Source organism: Sciurus carolinensis, chromosome 2 (genome assembly GCF_902686445.1).
Source record: "Sciurus carolinensis chromosome 2, mSciCar1.2, whole genome shotgun sequence".
NCBI lineage: Eukaryota > Metazoa > Chordata > Mammalia > Rodentia > Sciuridae > Sciurus > Sciurus carolinensis.
In genome coordinates, this window is record NC_062214.1 from 81,926,772 (window position 1) to 81,946,689 (window position 19,918).

The following is a 19,918-nucleotide window of genomic DNA, read 5'->3' on the forward strand; positions in this document are numbered from 1 at the left end:
AATGACTTGTGCCTGTTCCTAGAAGCCCAGGTGGGCCCCAGGGAGATCAGCCTAGGCTCAGGAGTTTCATCTATGAAATGGGTGCTGAAGAGCTCCCCGGCCTTAAAGCCTGGTGAGACACGCTAGAGAATTCCAACGTGAAGATGAGTGTTCTTCATGGGCCTGGGGAGTGTCCTTCAGGTGGATCCCAGGAAGCAGGGCAGGCCCTAGTCTGGGTTGAGGATGAAGAGCGAAGGAGGGCAGAGATCCCATAGTATTGGGGCTTTATTCACACTTCCTTCACCCAGCTTGGCTGTCAAGGTCCCCTGTGGTCTCCAGCCTCATAGTGTAGCTCCCCAAGCAGGGCAATGGGGAGCATGCCTGTAATTCCAGTGACTTGGGAGGCTGAGGCAGGAGGATCACACATTCAAGGCCAACCTCAGCAACTTAGAAGACCCTGTCTCAGAATAAAAAATTAAAAGGGCCGAGGATGTAAATCATTGGTGGAGCATGCTGGCGTTCAGTCCCTAGTACTGCAAAACAAAATGAAAGAGGAGGAGGAGGAGGAGGAGGAGAGGAGAAAGAGGAGGAAGAGGAAGAAGAAGAGGAAGAAGAAGAAGAGGAGGAGAAGGAGGAAGGAGAAAATAAGGAAAGAAAGGAAGGAAGGAAGAAAGAAAGAGTGCAACTCCTCTCCCATGCCCACCCACATCTGGCAGCCTTAGAACCTCTGAGGGCACAAATGACCCACTTGGATCCTGCTTCTGTGGCTTCCCTCATGCAGTCCCTCCACCAACAGGATGAGGTGCTTCATCCTCTGCTGACAAAACCTCTGCCACCCTCCTGGGCTTCTTTTCTCAATTCTCCAGGCTGAACTTGGCAGATAACAAGCACTTGCCAGGGCCTGAGTCCTGTTCTTAACACTTCCAACAGATCAGTCTGACCTCAGGCTTCGAGCAGCCCAAGGAAGTTGCCACAGCACACCGTTTTGTAGAGGGGAAACATGAGGCACAAGAAGGCTAGGGGTCCTGTCTCAGAAGGGGAGCTGGTTCCAGAGTCTTTACTCTTAGCTACCTCCTCAGACCATGGGGCTGGCTCTTCTACCTCAACCGGTTGGCTCTCAGCCCACGGGGTCAGGGCTCAGGCCTCCCACTTCCTTCCTCAGTGGACTCCCCGACAGCTGGCCCCAGGTTCAGCTGAAATCAGGGTGGGGCCTGCAGGACACTGGTAACCATGCTCATCTGGCTGGTGGGAGAGGTCTCACTCCCAAGTATGAAGTCAGCCTTGCAGGGAGGTCCAGATGCCTCCATGGTCCCCCACAATGGCCCCATTGAGCCCACACCCTGTCTCAGAGCCCCACTGGGTGCTCTGCTCTCTGCCTCCCCACAGCTCCAGGTCAGGCCTGCACAGTCCGAGGCTGTCCTCCTGAATGCTTGCACCATGGCTTTTGATGTGCTGCTGGAGGACATCTCAGTGCCCGAGATGGATTCTGAAGGATGAGTAGGAGTGTGTCGGGTGATACAGGCATATGGAAGGGGTACTGCCCTGAGGCAGCAGGAGCAATTGTGTAAAGGTGAGAGCCACCTGGCATGCCAGGGGAGTGCAGTAGTCAGGATGTGTGGTGAGGACAGTTGGTGGGAGATGGAGGCCTTGGATGTGAGGCTAAGGCCCAGTCACCATGGAGCCTGTCACAGTCAGGTGGGGTGGCCAGTCTGGAGATACATGCTGGCGCCAAGCACGACTGTGAGTGAGACTCTCCCATTACTAGGCCTAGTGGTTCTGTAAGCACACACAGTGGGCTGTGCAGGACAGCAGAGCCCAGAGAGGGCAGGAGGTCACTTGGCCTCCCACAGCACTTTTGTGGCAGAGTTGACTCAGCATTCACAGTCCTCCAGGGTCAGAATCCTGTGCTGAGGTCAGAAAGCAGTCTCTTAAGCCGGAAGCGGCCGACAGAACTTCTGGAGCAACTCGATTTGGAGACAGCCAGGCGAAGGCATCCTTGAGATGCCAGCTTGTCTCAGTTTTCTGGGTGGGCCACCTGCCTTGGCATCCTGGAGCCACCAAGCCATGCACCACCGCATTCACCCTGGGAGCTGTCCAATCCAAGCCCCTGTCAGGCCCTCCACTGATGCTGCTCAAGAGAAATAAGAGACTTGGAAGTGGCTTCTCGCCCTTTCTTAAGCCTGTGACTCAAAGATATCACTGTTCTTGGATCAGAGACCTGCCAAACCTCAAACTTGGGAGCACAGCTGGAACCTGAATGGGAGCCCTGCCTCCTAGGACCAGAGCGAGGGGCTTGCGGGGACTGGGAAGGAGATGAAACCTCACCTTTACCTTCATGGACCCCAGACTCAGTGGGTAGATGGTGCTGGACCCTGAGGAGCCCAGGCTGAGACATGGCCTTGCCCTGGGAGCCCTGCATGGAGGAGGGCTGCCCTCTCTTTGCGCGTCTGAGGAGAAGGTAGCACCCACACGCTCCTGATAAGGACGCATGAAAAGAACAGATGGTGCCAACAAGTGCAAATTAATTGAGCGAAGCCTGTGTACACAGGCGCCTCAAACAGGCGGCTGACAGGCTCGGGAGGGGTTGGTGGGGGACAGGGCAGGGAGCAGGGAGAAGCTGTAACGAGCACTTATCGATGTCTTGCTGAATCTGCAGCCAGGAGCATAGTTATTGACAAAGCCTGTCTATAAATCTCCTGGTCGCAGCTCCAGAAACCTTAATTATGGGGCCTCATTACCCCTCACACCTCTAGGTGGAGAGGACCAGCCTGGGCTGAGGTGGCTGCTGACACTGCTACAGGCCTGTGACAGCAGTATTGAGTCCCTGCAGTGAAAGGTGCCCAGCTGGGATGCCGGGGGAACACAATTTGGGGCCGTGTACCCTAAGGAGCCAGCAGAGGCTCAGTCTCCAGGCCAAGGGCAGGGGGTGAAATGGACTTTGAAGTCAGAGAGCTCTGGTTTTATGCTGCAGATTTGCCAGTTCACTGCTGACTTCAGTGAGCACTTTGCCTCTCTTTGCCTCAGTTTCCTCCTCTGTTCAATGGGGAGAGGGTTGTAGGAAGACTAAAGGAGCGGCCTCTAGTGTTGAGCAAGACAGCTGCCATGCAGAGTGTGAGTGTGGCTGCTGGCTCGCCACAGGGGGACCCTGGTGCTCTCCTGTTGGACATAATTCCCCAGCACCATGCAACTACTCCGACTCCTCTGTCCGCACACAGATAAAACATGAACGTTGTCTGAATCACAAAAATGACCAAACCTCTCCTGTTCCTGGTCAATATGAGTGAATGAATGCTGCTGCTTTACCAGCGACGGTTTTAACCTCATGTCATCACCCCTGCCTTCTGGATAGGAACTATCAGGAGACCCACTCACAGAATTGCCTTTCCCTCCTATTAGCATCCAATCAGAGCAAAATCCTGGCTCCCCAAATCAGTCGCTCCCAGCCAGAATCTTTGCAGTCCTTCCAGATACACTCCCGAGGTGACCGTAGCTCCTCGGGGTGCAGCCTCCCTGCTACCCCAGCCAGTCAGCTTAACCCCAGTGGATGGCAGCTGTGCTCCCAGAGGGATGGGGATCCTATCATTCAGAGCACTATCTTATTTGGAAGAGTGTGCTGTCCAGGCCTCGCTCAGAGCTCTTTCACCCTCCCCCATTGCGTTAGTTTTGTGAACATGTGTTTCCACTGCTTCCCGGGGGGGATCCCGGGGGCACCCGCCAGCCTCTGCCTGCGGGAAGGAGCCCTTGCTAGGTATGGGGCCTCTTGGAAGATCCAAATGGCCAGATTATCCTGAGCCTTGGGCGGAGCTGATGGGGAGGGATGGGTGATAGGGTAGTTCAGCTGTCATGGGGGAGCTGGAGGTAGGGGAATGAAAGTGAGGCCTCCCTTCCTCTTCCTCTGAGTCCCTGTAAAGCCAGCCTTGGAAGATGCAGTGGAGAGAGAGGGGTCCTCTGCTCCCAATGCCCAGGCCTGGTGATCCAGCAGGAGCACATTCAGGGGGAGGCAGCATGGCTGGGGAATCCTTAAGGTCCTGCCTGGGCAGTCCTGCCCTGGGAATGGGGCATGTCCCAATTACCTTGTTGCCGCCTCCCAGGCCCCATCCAGATTCTCTTAGGGGCTGTTATTCCTTTGTCCAACTGTCCTCCCTGGCTGGATCACCTTTCCTGCCTCCAGCCCTGGCCAGAGTCCCCACTGCCCACCCCTTGCCCCTCCAGCCCTATGTTGCTGGAAAACACTCAACTTCTGCCTGGCTCCAAGTCACCCCATAGCTTCACAAAGTGCTTCCATTCTTAGAATTCTGGGCAATGCTTCCAGAAATTCCTGTGTTCACCTTTGTCTGTTGAGGTTTGAGCCTCAAGGGAGTTGGTCCCTTCAGAGTCCCCTCCTCACCCAGTCTGCTACCAAGCCTCATTTGGCCACTCTTTTGCTCATGACCCACCGCCTCTACTCTGAGAATCCTCCGGTAGGAAGCTTCTCTGCCCTCCTTCAGCACTACCTGCTGCCCAAGTCTCTTCCCAAATAATGGAAATACAGGACCCAGGCCCTCACAGATGCAGGTGGCAACAAGGAAGGGGGCTTCATGGGGGCAGCTCCCCCTGCCTGGGGGTACCCTCCTTACTGGGTCTCTTGGGTAGTCCCTGCCCATCCAGGCCCAGGTCACTCTCAAATCCAAATCCTGATTAGTTGGACCATCTGCACCAAGCGCGTCTCCTCTTGCTCCTCCCTGCCCTTCTGTTCCCCTCTGACTTTCAGGTCTAGGACCCTCCTGCTGAGATGGCTGGTGGACAACGTGGGGGAGTCTGGAATGAGCAGGGCAGAGGCTCACACATTGTGGAGCAGCTGACAGTTGTCTCATATAAGGGTCTTGGAACCTGTCCCCAGGCCCACCCACCCCCACCCAGCAACTTTCCTATGTTGTTCTCTCTGCTGTGAACAATAAGACACAGGAGGAGACTTCATAGCTCACAGAACCCTCTCCAGGCACCAGGGCCTTTTCAGTCAGCCTGTGGGGTATGGCTCAGCATATCCCCATTTCACAGCTAAAAAGACAGAGGTTCCTACAGGAACTGGCTGGAGCTGTGCCCCAGATCACCTGGTAAAAGTAGCTGCTTCAGAAGGGGCGAAGGATGTATTCAGTGGGTGCATACTTGCGGAATCCCCACTTCATATTAGGAACAGGTCGGAGGTCAGGGAGGGGATACAGGGTGGAGTGAGGAGAGAGCTAAGCCCTGGAGCTAAAAGGCGGTGGGGGTAGGGCTGGGTAGAATATTCTGGGTTCGGTTAAGGGAGTGGGGTGCAGGCCTTGAAGGTCTCAGGCAGAGGGGCTCCTCATGCTGAGGGAGAACAGAGCCATGCAAGAGTTCAGAGCAGGTGGCAGCACCAGGTGGCTGTCTCCTAGGGAGGAGGGGGTTTGGGGAGGGCAGCCTGGAACAGCTTCCCGAGTGGGGCCCCACCCCACTAAAGGAAAAGACAGAGGGAGGGGCTTTCCCTTGGCACCTCACCGCCCCAGACACCCTTTAGAGCGCAGATCGGGCTCCCCACCCAGCGCGGGAGGAAGCCTGAGATGCACCCAGTCTCCCAAACTAGTCTTCTGAGAGTTCCCCAGTCGCCCTTGCTCTGTTTGGCTCTTCCAATTCCCCGGAGCTACCACTCAGCCCATCCTAAGGTCCAGCGTGCAGAGGTGGATTTGCATATCTGAGAGTAGAAAAAAATTCTACTGCGAGGCTTAGCGCCATCAGGACCTCGAGCCCCCTTTTGTCTGTTTGAGTAAGAGCTGGCTAAAGGCGGAGGGATAATTAGTCCCCCGTGGACGCGGCGCCCCCCTCCTGGAAGATTTAAAGGCGCAGCCCGCAGACCCAGCCCACTGGGCCCGCGCCTCCTGCAACCCGCCCCGCCGGCTGCGCTCGCCCTGGCGGCTGCAGGCGGGATGTCTGCGCTGGCAGGAGCCGATGAATGGGCATTTTATCTGATTAAACTGGGAGTGAACTGGTCGTTCTCTATTATCTGAGGACTTGATTGGATATTTAGCACCGTGTGTGTGTGTGTGTGTGTGTGTGTGTGTGTGTGTGTGTTGCGCGCGCACACACGCACTGGGCTTTTCTAGTCTGTGTGTCAAAGGAAATTGGATTGTACTGAAAAGCGTTTAATCTGACTGAGCGCAGGAGCAGCACCCTAATAAAGTCATAGAACTGGGGGAGGAACTGTGTGTAGGGGAGGTTTTGCTCTTAGCCCTAGACAAGAAAGGCCCCAGCCCTGAGCCCCCTGTATAAGAGGATTCTGCACTGGTCCTCCTGGGGGTGCAACATTTCCCCTGGGTGAGGAGTTGTTGGGGCCAAGGGGATGTGCCCACCCAAAGCCTGCACCCCTTTAAAACAAGCCCATCCAGGGTACCTGACCAAGACTTCCCTCCTGCTTCACCTCCTGAGCTCCTGAAGGTGGCGGTCTACTCTTAGGCACTTGAAAGATCCCCACAAAGTCTCATGATTGTGGAACTGAAGGTGAGCTGAGAAGGGGACAAGAAGATTTGAGACCTGGAGCTGGGAGCTGCCCTCCATGATGTCAGCGTCCTGTGTGGACTCTGACAATCCTTTTGAGTTTTGTTTTGTTTTTTCATACAGTGCATTTAAAGGCAGAGGGACAGAAACTATTTCATAGTTTCTTGCTTCAACTTGATTTGCTCACTTTAAATTATTTGGAGTTTAGACATCTGGTATGTGGGCCCTTCTGCTTACTCTCTAATGTTCTGGGTGGGTGGGGGAGGGAACCCATAGCTACGGAGTGTCTTGGTGTTTACTAGGAAACCGAGGCGGCCTCCTTCCCTTGGGAGAACCCAAGCCCTGTCCTCCACTTGTAAGTCACCCAGCTTGGCCCTGGCTCCCTCAACCCTGGGTTCCTGGGGCTTGCCTGTGGCCCCAGGGGTTGACACCCATCAGCAGCTTCCCCACCTGTAAAGCAGGGCTGATAATTGTACATTCCTCATCGGGTTGACAACAAAATTAAATGCAATTGAGTCGAAAGATGCCGAGCAAGAAGAACTCAATAAATAGGGATAGGTATGCTTAGTAGTTAATGGGAGGGCCCGGGAGGGGTAGGCTGACAAGTTGCAGAAGGGACCAGCCTCCCTGCCTGGGTTGGCACCATCTCTCCCAGTTGTCCCCAAGCCCCCAGCAGTTGATGACCTCATCCTTTGGGCCTCATTTACTAAGGGGTCCACGCTTCTGCTGCCACTGTAAGTGAAGGACTGGGACCAGGCAGTGCTGACCATCTCCTCTAGAGGCAGAGCCAGGAGGTTACCCATCCCTGTCTGCCTGGTTTGCCTGGAGTGAGGAGGAAGTCATCAGGCCAGGCCCCTTACCCACAGATGGCAGCTCGGCCACAGGCTGAGAGAGGGGAACGTTCAGCCAGGTGACTCCCAGATCAGGGTCTCCTTCTCTTTCTCCTGTCAGGCTATTAATTTTCTACCCTTCCCTACCTCTGGTGGCCCTCTCCTCTCCATGCCCTCTGAGCCAAGTCTAGGGGGTGTGGGGCCAGGCCCTGGTTTGCCCCATTCACTACCAGGCCCACCCCTTCAGCTCTCCCCTTCCGTGTTCTCCTCTCTGGAGCGGGTGTTCTCCCCATTTTATAGATAAAGAAACTGAAGTCTAGAAGGAACCACAGTGCCTTTTAGTGAGACCACAGGCCAGGTCTAAGAAAGATCACACACACACACACACACACACACACACACACGTAATTTCTGCTCGACTGATCAATAGGTTCCTTTTGCAGGAAAAAGTTCACCTACATTTGCCTGCTTCCAATAAATGGCAGACGTCTATCGTTTTTTCATACTAACGTTAATGCTCTGCTGGCTTGTCTCTCTCTTGCTTATCACAGTGACATCTGCAGACTTGCAGACTCTTGGGACAAGACCAGGTGGGAGTGGGGTTAGGTATACCCCTCTACATTTCCACAGCCCCAGGTGCACACGGGGCCCTGTCCTGACTGAAGTCTCTTCCCTCTGACTTCTTACGTTTCTTTTCTGACCCAGGGCTTCCTGAGGACAGGGACCCTTTTATGGAATTATCTTTATGTAATTATCACTCATCTTGGGGATGAGTTTCTGGAGAGGGGGTCAGAGGGAGAGGTAGGGTGAGTTGTGCTGCCCCCCACCCACCTCGGTCTTGAAGGACTTCATGAATATGTTGACTATTAAGACTCCTGAAATGTGGACAGCCAGCCCTTCAGTTTCCAGTGTGCTGTCACCCATTCTCTTTTGCAAAGCCTCAAGAGGAAAGTAAGGGAGATCATTCCCTTCACTTAATGAGGAGATAGGATCAGAGAAGTGGAGTAATTGTTCTAAGGACACACAGCTCTCGAGTGGTAGAAACAGGACATCAACCTGCTGGAGTTGCATAAAAGGGGGGGGGGGGTCCTGTGGGGTGAGGAAATAAGACCTGGCTCTTAGAAGGTGCTCAAAAAGGTGACTGAGTGAATGAGTGGGTGCATGTGCTAGGCTTTGGGGAGAGGCAGCTGCGGGGAAGGTCCATGCAGGTGAGGAGTCTTACCATTTTGGCTCCCTGTGCTCAGCTGCCCCGTCTTGGCCCATGGAGCATTGCTCATGTTGGGTCAGGTCCTCTCCTGCATGGCCCTGGGGATGATACCCTTCTCCCAGCCTCCCTGGGCTAGCTCGTGTCCCTAGGCCTCTGCACGCTCCTCCCCAGGTAGGCAGTGGGCTGTCCATGGAAGTGTGCCTCTCAGTCTCCAAGTCCACAGGGTCCAGGGAAAGAGCACAAATGTAGCTCCCAGCCTCTACCCTCTTCCAACAGCCATCCTTGGACCTCAGGCTGCACCTGTGAAAGCATCCGACCCCTGGCGGGATGGGCTACAGGTGGCGCCCCCAGAGCCCTCAGCTCGGGCTCAGGCCCATCAAGGCAGAAGCCTGGGGTTGTGGGTGCCAGAGAATGGTCGGATGCTTGGCTCCAGGCACTTTGCCCTGGCCAGCAGGGGAGAGAGCAGCTGGAGGAGGGCCACTGTGGAGCCTCTGGGTGGGCCTGAGGATGACTGCAGCCCACCCTGTCTAATGCATGTTCTGAGGCCTCCCGGCTCTGGCCCTGGGTCAAGGCCGGGCTTGCCCCTCTGGACAAGTCTCATCAAGACAGGCCCCTCCAGCAGATGATGGCTTTCCTGACTGGGCAGTATCAGGCTCGCCACCAGCTCAAGGGGTGGGAAGTTGGGTAGGGAGGCAGGAGCCCACCCGAGACTGGGTGCGTGGAGTGGGGGAGGGGAGCTGGCCAGCGGGGCTGGCTCAGCCGCTTACACACCCAGAGACAATAAATCGACAAACACTTAATCTCTCTGCAAATTGAAACGGAGCCGTAAATATCTGCTGCATCCCGGCAGCTGAGTTATGAGTCTCGTTTATTAATCTCTTTAGTCCCAGGTGATGGATGGAGGAGGAGAATGGCCCGCCTGAGACGCAGGGGGAGGGCGCCAGGAGGAGGAGGAGTCAGGAGTCTGGGAAGAGCCCTTTTGGAGAAAGGGTCAGGGGGAGAGGCCTAGAGGTTTTGTGTTTCTGTTTATTCTTGGCCTCCAGGGGCCCCATGAACCCAGCAACTGTGAATAAGCCTCCTGCCCTTTACAGTTTCCAATGCATCGCCATCCACTCTCTGGTTAACTCTTCCTATGGCCTTAAGGGGTAGGCGGGAAGATAGTATTCCCTTCACTTATCAACGAGGAGGCAAGATCAGAGAGGTAGAGTGATTTCTCTAAGGTCACACAGATCTTGAGTGACCTTGAATGGGACTCAAACCTGATAGAGCTGCATGGATGAGAGGAGGTGTCGGTAGGGGAGGTATGGGGCACATGTGTGGATTGGGAGCCTCATTTCTTCCTTTCCAGCTTTCTCCCCTCCCTCTCTCCTTTCCTTAAATGCTTGGTAAGCACTCTGCATGCAGAAGCTGGAGGAGGAAAAGGACAGAGCTGGGGGAGGGACAGGAAGGGAAGAGTGCTGGTGAGGGTTCTCAGCTGGCTTGGGACTGTGCATGCTCACACGGATTTATTTTTAGAATCCCCTCCCCCAGTACTAGTTTGCAGGGTTCCTGGCTCAGGGGCTGCGGGAGTGCAGAGGAGGAGGGGGTGGCTAGAGCCCTGAGGTGACCTCCTGCCTGCAGGAGCTGGGCTTGGGGGAGCAGCAGTGTGGAGGACGCTTGGTCTTTGTGAGCATGTGATGCGTACGTGCCATAGGTGGGCCTTGGCTCCAGGTGGCCAGACGGGGTGCTGGGGTGCTCGGAAAGGCGACCAAGGGCAGATGGGCCAGACAGACGGGGCCATGAAGGCTGGGCAGGGGAGGCGAGGATGGTGTGGGGGCAGAAGGGGTGGGTGAGGGGTGTTTGGGGACTGGCTGTGGCTTGTGTGGGGTGGCCTGAAGGGGATGCTGAGTCAGGGCCATCTGTCAGGAGGCTGCTGAGGTGGGCACCAGATGGCTCTGCTCTGTCTCACTCTCTGTGTCTTTCAAGCTTTTTCTGCCGCTGGTGGTTCTGGAGAATCCGGGTCCCTGGTGGGCTCGTGCTTTCAGCCCTGGGGGACCTGCCTCCCAGGCTGGGCTCAGTGCCTGAACCCTGGTCCCTGTGAGGCCTGCCCACTCTGGCTTTGGCCAGCCCCGATCACCTGGACTGTCAGGTCCTCGCTCTGGCTGGTGTTCCTGCCACTTGTTTCCACCGATGTGGGCACTGTCCAGGGGAGCTCTGGGTCCCCTCTCTGGTGAGTACTGCCTGCTGCTTCACAAGGCCCCAGCTCAGGATGTGTCACCGGCCACCAGGCGGTGCTCAGGTTGCTGAGGCTGGGTCTAGCCTTTGTCAGCCTCCAGAGTCTACAGACCTCACCCTGGGGCAGGGGCCTAGGGGCAGGACCAAGGCTTAGTCACAGTGCAAGAGCCCCAGGGGACTTGGGCACATTTGCTCTAACCTCCTCTACTGACCTGAGGCAGGAACTGGGGCCCAGAGAGGGGAAGGGAGTTCAAGGTCACTTCAAGAAACAGTGGGAGGGGCTGGGGAGATAGCCCAGTCGGTAGAGTGCTTGCCTTGCAAGCACAAGGCCCTGGGTTCGATCCCCAGCACCCAAACAACAACAACAACAACAAAAAAACCAGTGGGAACTTGTAAGAACCGGGCACAGCATGGAGCCAGGTGGGTCTGGTAGAGGTGTGTGCCCTGTGGCCTTGGGCCCTGAGGGGCAGGGGATGTGGCAGCCTGAATGCCACAGGGGCGTTTCCATGCCATAGTGGGTGATCCCCTGCCAGGTTTGCCAAGGGCAAATGGAGATGGTTGGTCAGCCTAAGGCCATGCCAAGAAGATAATGAAGACTAGGGGCGTCTACGACACGGCCAGCCTCCTTCGCAGGCCCCTCACCTGTCCCGATGGATCCTTAGGGGCAGACAGGGCAGGGTGAGCAGCTCTCCTGTATCCCAGGTGCAAAAATCAAGACACAGGGACACAAGTGCTCCGGGCATCCCGGGACAGAGCAGCAGCTCTCTGCCTGTCTGGGCGGGAAGGGGGCCCTGGGCTGGCAGGCCTGCCTTCTGGGGCCTAAGCCCCACCTCTGCTGCTGTGGGATGTAGGAGAAGCCACAGCTCTCTTGTCTTCTCTGTGCCCGTGGGGTCCCTGAGCTGAAAACCACCTACCACCCTCAGGGCCAGGTTAAATGGGGTGGGGGAGGTGCACTTGAAGAGACCAGGGGATCCAGGGAGGGATCCTCATAGGGTCCACAGAATCCAGAAGGGAAAAGAAACAAAAGCTTATACTCAGAGCCGGGATGTGGGGATGGGAAGAGGGAGAGAGGGAGGGGGAGCTTTCAAAGAGAGAATGAAAGAAATGAGTTATTCAAGTGTAGGGAGGTTGGAAAAACTCCACTGAATCTTTAAACAACCCTTGTCAATTATTCATCTCCTGGTATGAGGGCCCTCTGGTCTGCCACAAATCTCCTCTGAGTATCGCGGAGGGAGGGAGGGAGGGAAAGAGCGAGCAAGTGAGAGGGTTTCAGAAAGAAATGGGGACAACCAGAGAAAGACAGAAGACAGACACAGAAATAGCAGGTGGAATGGTGGGGGGGGGGGTAGAGTTTGGGGGGATGGTAGAGAGAGGAAGAGAGAGGGAGGCAGACAGGAGAGCAACCCATGCTTGAGTTTCTGGATTGGCAACAACACTACGTGCACACTTCTTGAATAGCCACAGAGCTGATCCAAAGTAAAGCCCACCTCCTCCAGGTAGTCCTCCTTGCTTTCCTCTGTTTTACTAAGGGCATATTAGGTGGGCCCAGCAGTGCTAGGTACATGTGGCTGTTGAGAAGGTACACTGTCCCATTCTGCCCTGGCCTGTTTGTCCATCATCAAATAACTTCCTGTGTGGCTAAGCCTAAAGGTCTGGGGAGGTGGCTCACTTCTGTGTCCTGGGGAACTTCCAGTGCTCAGGGGCTCAGTTTGTCATTCCCCATTCCCTCCCCTCCCTGGGGGATGCAGACTGGGCCCTGGCAGGGTGGGGAGTTCTGGTTTTCTGGCTGACTGGAGGACTCTTGGTAGGTGTTTCCTAAGCCTTTGTGAGTGGAACTGGCCACCTGGAGACTGGACAGAGCCCCCTCAACTCACCTGCTGTCATCCTGGTATTGGGAGACCTGATCTGGCGCAGTGCCAGGTGGGCTGGGGTGTCTGTGGTGGGGAGGAGAGGGGCTCACAGATGGGTGTTTGGCGAGTTGCCATGTTGGGGATAACCCTGAACACCTTGCCTTTGACATTCACTTATCGTGCTCATGACTGTCCCACAGTTGTCCCACTCAGAGGGAGGCACGTGCTTCCCCTCAGCTCTGCCAGGGGCCCTACGCTTGACCTCAGTAGCCTCACTCACCCAGGACCAGCTTGGCACACCACACAGACAAATTGGCACTTGAACTTTCTGTGTCAAAGTCAGGTGTCTGGAGACATATGGGTGCATTTGGTGGGGAGCCCCAGTCAGCCCAGTGGACTGTGCCTGTGGGTGTGGGACCAGTAGGCCAGAAGGCACAGGGAATGGCCCAGAGGGGCTCAGACAGCATCCCCCACTCCCTCCTCCATTCCCAAGGTGCTCCTTTCTCCAGATAATGTTCAATTTCCTATTAAGCCAGAGTAGGCTCTGGAGGGAATTGCAGACAAAATTGTTTCCTGGGCTCTGGGGACTGCACGTGAGAGTAGACCTAGACAAAGGCGCTCAGGATTCCGTCAGGTGATGCAGGAGGGTTACAGCTAAGCTGAGAGCCAAGGGGGTTGCTGGGGTCATCGTTTGGTTACTATGCAATTGCTGCCATGTCACGGGGCCACTGCTTCACTCACAGGCTCTGCTGCTGGTGATCACTTCCAGATTCAAGTCCAGGAGTCATATGCCTTGTAACTGGGCCATTGCTACCTAAGTATGTCCCAGGGCTCTTCAAGATCTTCTGTTGCCCTGTAACCATGTCTACAGCTTACACAACAGGTTCTGTGCTCACAACTGGGTCACAATTACATCTTCCCACAATGCAGTACTGTGGGACATCGTTCTACAACTGGGGTCTATTGCTAGGCAGCTATGCTCCTGTGATCCATGGCCATCTTCTATTGCTTGTCACTGTGTCTCTTGGTCACATGAGTTCATCCATTGCTAAGCAATTATGTTTGGTTGCTATGGAACAGTGACCCATTCTGCAGGGCTACCTGTGATTGTCATGGAGCTGTACACTGTTGCTACCCACCCACATTCTATTGCCTGTGACTGGGTGTACTGGCTGCACGAATGTGTGTATCTCGGTCCTGCCCTGATTATTCTGGGTTCTGGCCCGTAGGAGTTGGAGTGGGGGCTGGGTGTCCCAGCTAGGACAATATGTCAGGGGTGGGAAGAGCCAGCAGGGTAACCAAGGTAGGGGTGGTTGAGGGGCAGGGAGAGGATGAGGATGAGGATGAGGAGGTGAAGGATGGAGAAGGGGAGGAGGCAGAAGCAGAGGTAGCATGGGGTGGGGAGAACCAGGGGTGAGAAGGTAAAGGACAGAACCAAGACTGGGGTGGGCAAGGGAGAGGTGAGGCCACTGCCCTGAGTTCTCTGAGTGTTTGAGGGACCCAACAGTGCCAGGTTGGCTGAGCATGTGGACCATGTGGCTGTCCAGTGTTTTCTTGGCTAGATGCAAAGTGGCTAGGGGCAGTGAGATCAGAAAACCTTGGGCAGGTGTGGTCCCACCTCTGGGCCACCTGTCCAGTCAGGGGTCCCATCATGTTGCCAACAGGCATTTGCCAATGTCTGTGTTGGGCCAGGCCTCAGCAGAGCCTCAGAGCCCAGGGACAAGGTTTCATTGTGCACTTTAGTTCTAGGCCAGATGGTGGGAGCTCAAGTGGACATGAATTAATAGCAAGCCAGCAGACAGTCCCTGTGGCCTCACTAGGAATCCAGCAAGAGGGAGGGAAGGGATTGAGGAACCTTCTTCTCCAGGTACATGGCACATTGGTGAGAGTGCCAGAGGTGCCGTCCCGGTGGGCATGCTTGAGTTCCACCATTAGGCCAAACTCATAGCACTTCTAATAGTCTGTGGGCATGGGCAGCCCAAGCCCCTCATTGTCACCTGAACTTCCCAGAATCCTGCCTGTCTTGGTGCCTTTGTGTACGTCCTTCCCTCCTCCCTCTGTCACTCAGTGGTTACTCTTGCTCAAAGACAGTTCCTCCTAATGGCTAACCTTGATTTCTCAGGCTGCAGTCTAGTCCCCTGTCTTTTGGTGTAATCCTAAAGAGAAAATCAAGACTAACTGGCCCACTGCCCATGTTATAATATCATTTCAGATATTTACAAATAATTGTCTAAATTGCCCAGCTACCAAGTCCATCCTATATTTAAAGGCCCCTTCCTCTTCTGCTGGTTTTGCCTTCATATCATCCTCATCACATTTCATAAGCACAGTGAGATGCCAAGCCAGCCCTTCCACCCTTTCCCTGCTTCGCTTCCCCCAAACAAATCTATAGCATTATATATAAATATCTCTCACCTAACCCAGGCCCCCAGACGTGCTGCTCTCAATGCAGACAATGGATTCTTTGCCCATTAGACTATAAGCCAGAGAACTCTCCCATGTAAAGCATGAGAAGAGGGGCTGGGGACTGCTCCCACCTTGGTGATACAGGGTGTGGTGCTTAGGCATTGGACATGAGAGGTTTGTCCAGCCAGGTGGCACCTGATGTCTGTGCTCCCAGCGACGGAGTGATGCAGGCGTTGAGGCCTGCCTGCAGGGATGAGGACTGAGGCGTGGCTGGCGGCCCAACCCTGAGAGTGGGGTGAGGGCAGGAGAATTGCCCTGAGCTCTCCGCTGCTTTCGGGCAGTGGCCAGGGTCGCCTTTCCCCTTTATTCCTATTTGCCTTTCTCCTTAGATGACACCTTTCTTTCCCTTTTTCTTTCTTCTCTGGCATTTTTGCTACTCCCCCCAGCCCCATACTGCTGCTTACAGGCAAAAGAAGGTATGGATGGGGGTCCCGGATAAGACTTGAGGGGCAGCAGGAATTGGTTTATTCATGCTGCCCCAAATCTCCAAGGACAAGATCTGGATCTTTATTCTCAATGCAATTTATGGCCATGCTGGAAATGGCTCCTGAGAGTGGTTTCCCCAAGGGGCAGAGGTGAAAGGAGGGAACGGCAGAAATAGCCCACGAGAGGAGAGCTGTGGTTACCACAGGAAGTCCTGCTCCTGGTGGGAGGGGACACCAAGCAGGTAGCAACCCTTTCTATTCGTCTGATGTCACAAGTTCCAGAAAGGTGCAGAAGTGCCAGGGGTAGATGAGGAGGCTGTCAATGGAGGGGGACAGATCCTGAGAGGAGGAGGACCTGGGTTTCCTACTGGGCCAGTGGCCTTTTCTGGGGCCTTTTCTCAGGATCTTCTGGAGCAGCGTTCCCCATGGGATCCGCTGTGGAAGAAGGGAGGAAGCCACAAATGAAGTCACCCATGGTAACTAGGGCAGTACCTCCTCTGGGGACTTTGATTAAACTGTGTTTTGGGTGGCCTGTTCTCCAGCTCACTGCACCAAGGGGCTGAGATTCTGCAGTGACTCCTCCCCATGCCAAAAGTCCCATGATCAAGGACAGATACTGTGCCTAAAAATGGTGTCCTCTTGTCTTTGAGCACCAAATTCCTCTTCTATAAGTTACAATTAGTCTCTGAGGGGGTTTCCCCCTTCAGCTGATAGTGACTTGAATAAATGGAACCCTAAGTTCCATAAGTGTTGCTGGGGTTTGTTTCAAAAGAAGTCACATGAGAGTTCCATTCAAAAGATGAAGAAACTGTTAAAGGAAGAATCCATGCCTTCCATCAGCTTGTCTTTGGGGGTGCCCAAAGACCCCCCTAACAGGAGAGCTACTTACTGCCTCAGGGATGAACCAGTCCCAGAGGTGGCCCTTGAGTCTCCTTCCCATGGTCCTCATCATTGTGCCATCCTGCCCTGCCCAAGGGAGGGACACTCACCATGTCATGGGGCATCTCTGGAATCTGAGGCTCTTCCTCTACATCCTTAGCGGTGGATTGACTGGAGTTCATTGTGGAGCTCATGGTGGCCTCAGACCAGGACTCGTGGATGATACCCAGCTTCTCATCTAGGATCTTGGGGTCCAGGATGGGCAGAACACTGCTGTTGTTCGGTGTCAAGAAGTTTTCTGGTCTCTGAGAAGATGCAGAAAAACTTTGGACAGGCCCTTTCTCTGTGTCTTGTATTATACCCTAAGTCTCCCAATCCTTATGGCTCAGAAGGTCAAGGATGCCTGACTCCATGTTCGGTCTCCCACAGTCCCCTTGCCCACAAGGTCCCGGCCACACTGTCCTGTTGTTCTTCCTACAATCCAAGCTCTTCCCTGCTTCTGGGCCTTTGCATCTGCTGCTCTCTCTACCTGGAGGGCCTCATGGATCTTACCACAGCTGTCCCTGCTCATCATGCAAATCTCAGCCCAGAGGTGATGTTCTCAGCAAAGCTTTTGAGATAGAGCCCCCTACTCTATCTAAAGTAACCCCACTTCCAATACACTTTCTATTCAGAGTCCCATTTTACTCTGCTCTTAGTACTTACTCTGCCAGAAAATTAACTTTCAAAAAATGGGCTTACTTGTTAACTGTCTGTCTCCCTCCCCCGGTGCCCACACTAAGGCATAAATTTAAGCAAGGACACATTGGATCCTTGTAGGTGCTCAATAAATAAATATGCCACCCATCTCTCCCCTACTCAGAAGCTTCTAAAGGTCCTACACTTTTTTGACACCCTTTGCTGTGTAGACATTTTCCATTTAATCTCCTTTATCATCGTTCAGTCTTATCACCATCACAGTCTCTCTCCTCTCTGTATACTCCCATGGGCCTCTTCCTCTTCAAAGTTCTGGCATGACTATGGCTCTCATCTCTGTTTGTCTCAGATTGGACCCTACTGCATCCCTTCTCCTGCAGAAAGCCTTGATGCCTCTGCCCACACTTGTTTGCAGTTTTTCTAGATTCTTCCAACCCATCAGTTCGTTATCTGTGCTTTCACCTTGTTCTCTAGTTCCAGGTTTGCTTGCTATTTTTATTTTCTTTACAAACATTTTAAGTTCCTTATGCTTTGGGACATGTCTGTGCTCCCTTTGGGGATGGGTTACTGTAAAGCTGGTTTGAAATCTGTGGTTAGTTTTATACTCTGCCTGTTCTAAGAATCATGCAATCTCAAGGTTTGTAGAAACCTTAAAGGTAAGCTAGTCCAAACTCACATCAGCTGTTGGGATACTTTGTTCCATGGTCTAGTATTGTGCTAGAAGCAAATAGAGGAATAGGCATAGCGCCAACCAGGACACATGTGCTCAAGGTAGGAAGTGCCCAGTGCTTGACCCTGAACACCCAGAGTGAGAATGAGTAGGGGTGGATCTCTCTAAGTGGATCCACGTATAGGGACTAGATGAGTTGGGACAAGAATTCTTTACTTGACCACTGACAGCCTTTACATGATTCCTTTATGTGCTATAAAATTTAGTCCAAATATATTTGGACTTGAGTCAGTAGAGTTAGGAACTGTCATACAGGTATACAGTCATCCAGTCCATTCTGGGCTCCAATTCCCCCCGGCCCCCGCCCCAGAGCTAATGGATATAAAGCAGCTATACAAAGACTCTTGGAATGGGAAGAGCGGGGAGTTGGGTGACTCTGAGGCTGACTTTGGCAGATCACCGATTGCATGTCCTAACCAGGACTTCTGGGCCTGTTTTGTCCATAAGCATCAGTCCTGGCTGTTTCGCCCAACTACTTCAGAAACTATCCTATGGATACACTCAAGGTAGGATCTGAATTGGATGATTTAGTACTTTCTGGTTGTGTGTTTTAAATAGAGAAAAGTACCATCCCTCTCTCCTAATCAGAACTGCTGAAACCAGATTGGCTGCAGAGGGAAGCTATGAAATGCATATTGGATGGATGGATGGATGGATGGATGGAAGAATGAAGGAAAGAAGACCACCTCCCCATTGGCCAGGTAGCCCCTGGGGCTTGATATGCTGATTCAGGACCTGTAATGATATTTCTCCTCATTTCCAGGCAGAAAGCCAATTTCAATGCCCAGGATTTCATAGACTGCCGTCTAATCCAGTTAGGGGAGGAAGTAGAAGTAATGAAATCAAGAGAGGTCTCCAGAGGTACCCCCATCATTATGTGAAAGCAGGGACAATTGCTGAGGAAGTCCCCTCCCCCACAGCCTCTCTCTCCTTGCTGTCCACCCTGTGTGGCCCCAGCACCAACTAGGTCAATTTAGTGACCCAGAGCTTGTTTACTGAGCCCTGGTCAGAGTTGGGCACTCACCAGGTACATTTATGTGGATTCTGATGTTTACTATATATAATTAATTTCATCTCAAAGATATATTAAAAATGAGCCTAACCTTTAATCCAGACCAGTGCCTTCACCTCATCAGTTTCTGGTGGGCAGGAGGTATTATGAGGGAAAGGCAGAGTGTCCATGGGTTTTATGTTTTCTGCCCATCCCACCCCCAGCTACCCTTCCTGTAGTCCCTGCCAGACTCAGGGGCTCTACTCTGCTCTGCTCTCCCTCATGGACCTTGTCTGTCCACGCAGTTGCTTCATGCTGTACCTCCCACCCTGCAGGTCTTCTGTGCACACTTCTGATCCTCTGTCCCATTCAACTTTGCCAGGATCCATCCTGGCTTGGGGTTTGGAGGCAAGGTGAGTGGGTGACATATAGAAACATCTGTAGACCTCCAGCAGCACAGGCCTAGCAGGGGAGGCCAGGGGCAGTTACTTTCATATGAGGCGCAGGGCACACAGAGGACCATGGTGCCTAGGTTTTCCTAATAGTTCCCTTTCTTTATGGCCAACATTTACCCTTGCAACTCCTTAGATTTAGTCTTTCCACATTTTGGGGAGGGAAATGTGTTTTTACCTTCTTGCTCCTAGTGGAAAGGAGCTTATCTGAGACCACAGGGAGGGACCAGGCTGCTGGAGGATGGGGAGAAGGTGAAGGCTGAGAGGTGAAATTCCTCCCTATTCAGGCCTGGCCTTGCCTTGTTCTCTTTCTTCCAGGTGAGATGGGGGTTGCTGGCCAACCCCCGCAATCCTGTTTATTTTCTCTTCTAGTTGGCAGGCCCTGCCCCACCTTCTGGGGCAGCTTAGGGCTGACAAGTGGCCCCTCACTCTGTTGCTGCGTGGCTGCAGCACATCCTGCTTCATTAGAGTTATAATTGGAGACTGACTTTGAAAGCTCAAAGAGATGCACAGGCCATGCGCTAGCTCAGACTCAGCGCCCAGAGCACGGCTCCTTGGCTGCCACAGCTGCCCACAACGCATGTGAGCACCATGGTGGGGAGAAGATGCCCTTTCCTCAAGCCTTCCAGCCCTCACTGTTGCCAGCAGAGCTGGGTCTGTTGAGACAGAGCAAGCCAATGGCATCCCAGGATTGCAGCTTCTTAGGT

At 53.8% G+C, this 19,918-nt stretch overlaps 1 protein-coding gene across 4 annotated transcripts in view; it reads right to left on the minus strand.

The window, feature by feature from the left end:
• Positions 1–19,918, minus strand: part of Ccdc33 (coiled-coil domain containing 33) — a 102,634-nt gene that overhangs the window by 17,183 nt on the left and 65,533 nt on the right. For all 4 annotated transcript variants that reach the window (XM_047541015.1, XM_047541013.1, XM_047541014.1 and 1 more), the window contains exon 12: positions 16,453–16,647. In XM_047541015.1, coding sequence (XP_047396971.1) covers positions 16,453–16,647 — 195 coding nt within the window. The remainder of the gene's footprint in view (positions 1–16,452; positions 16,648–19,918) is intronic.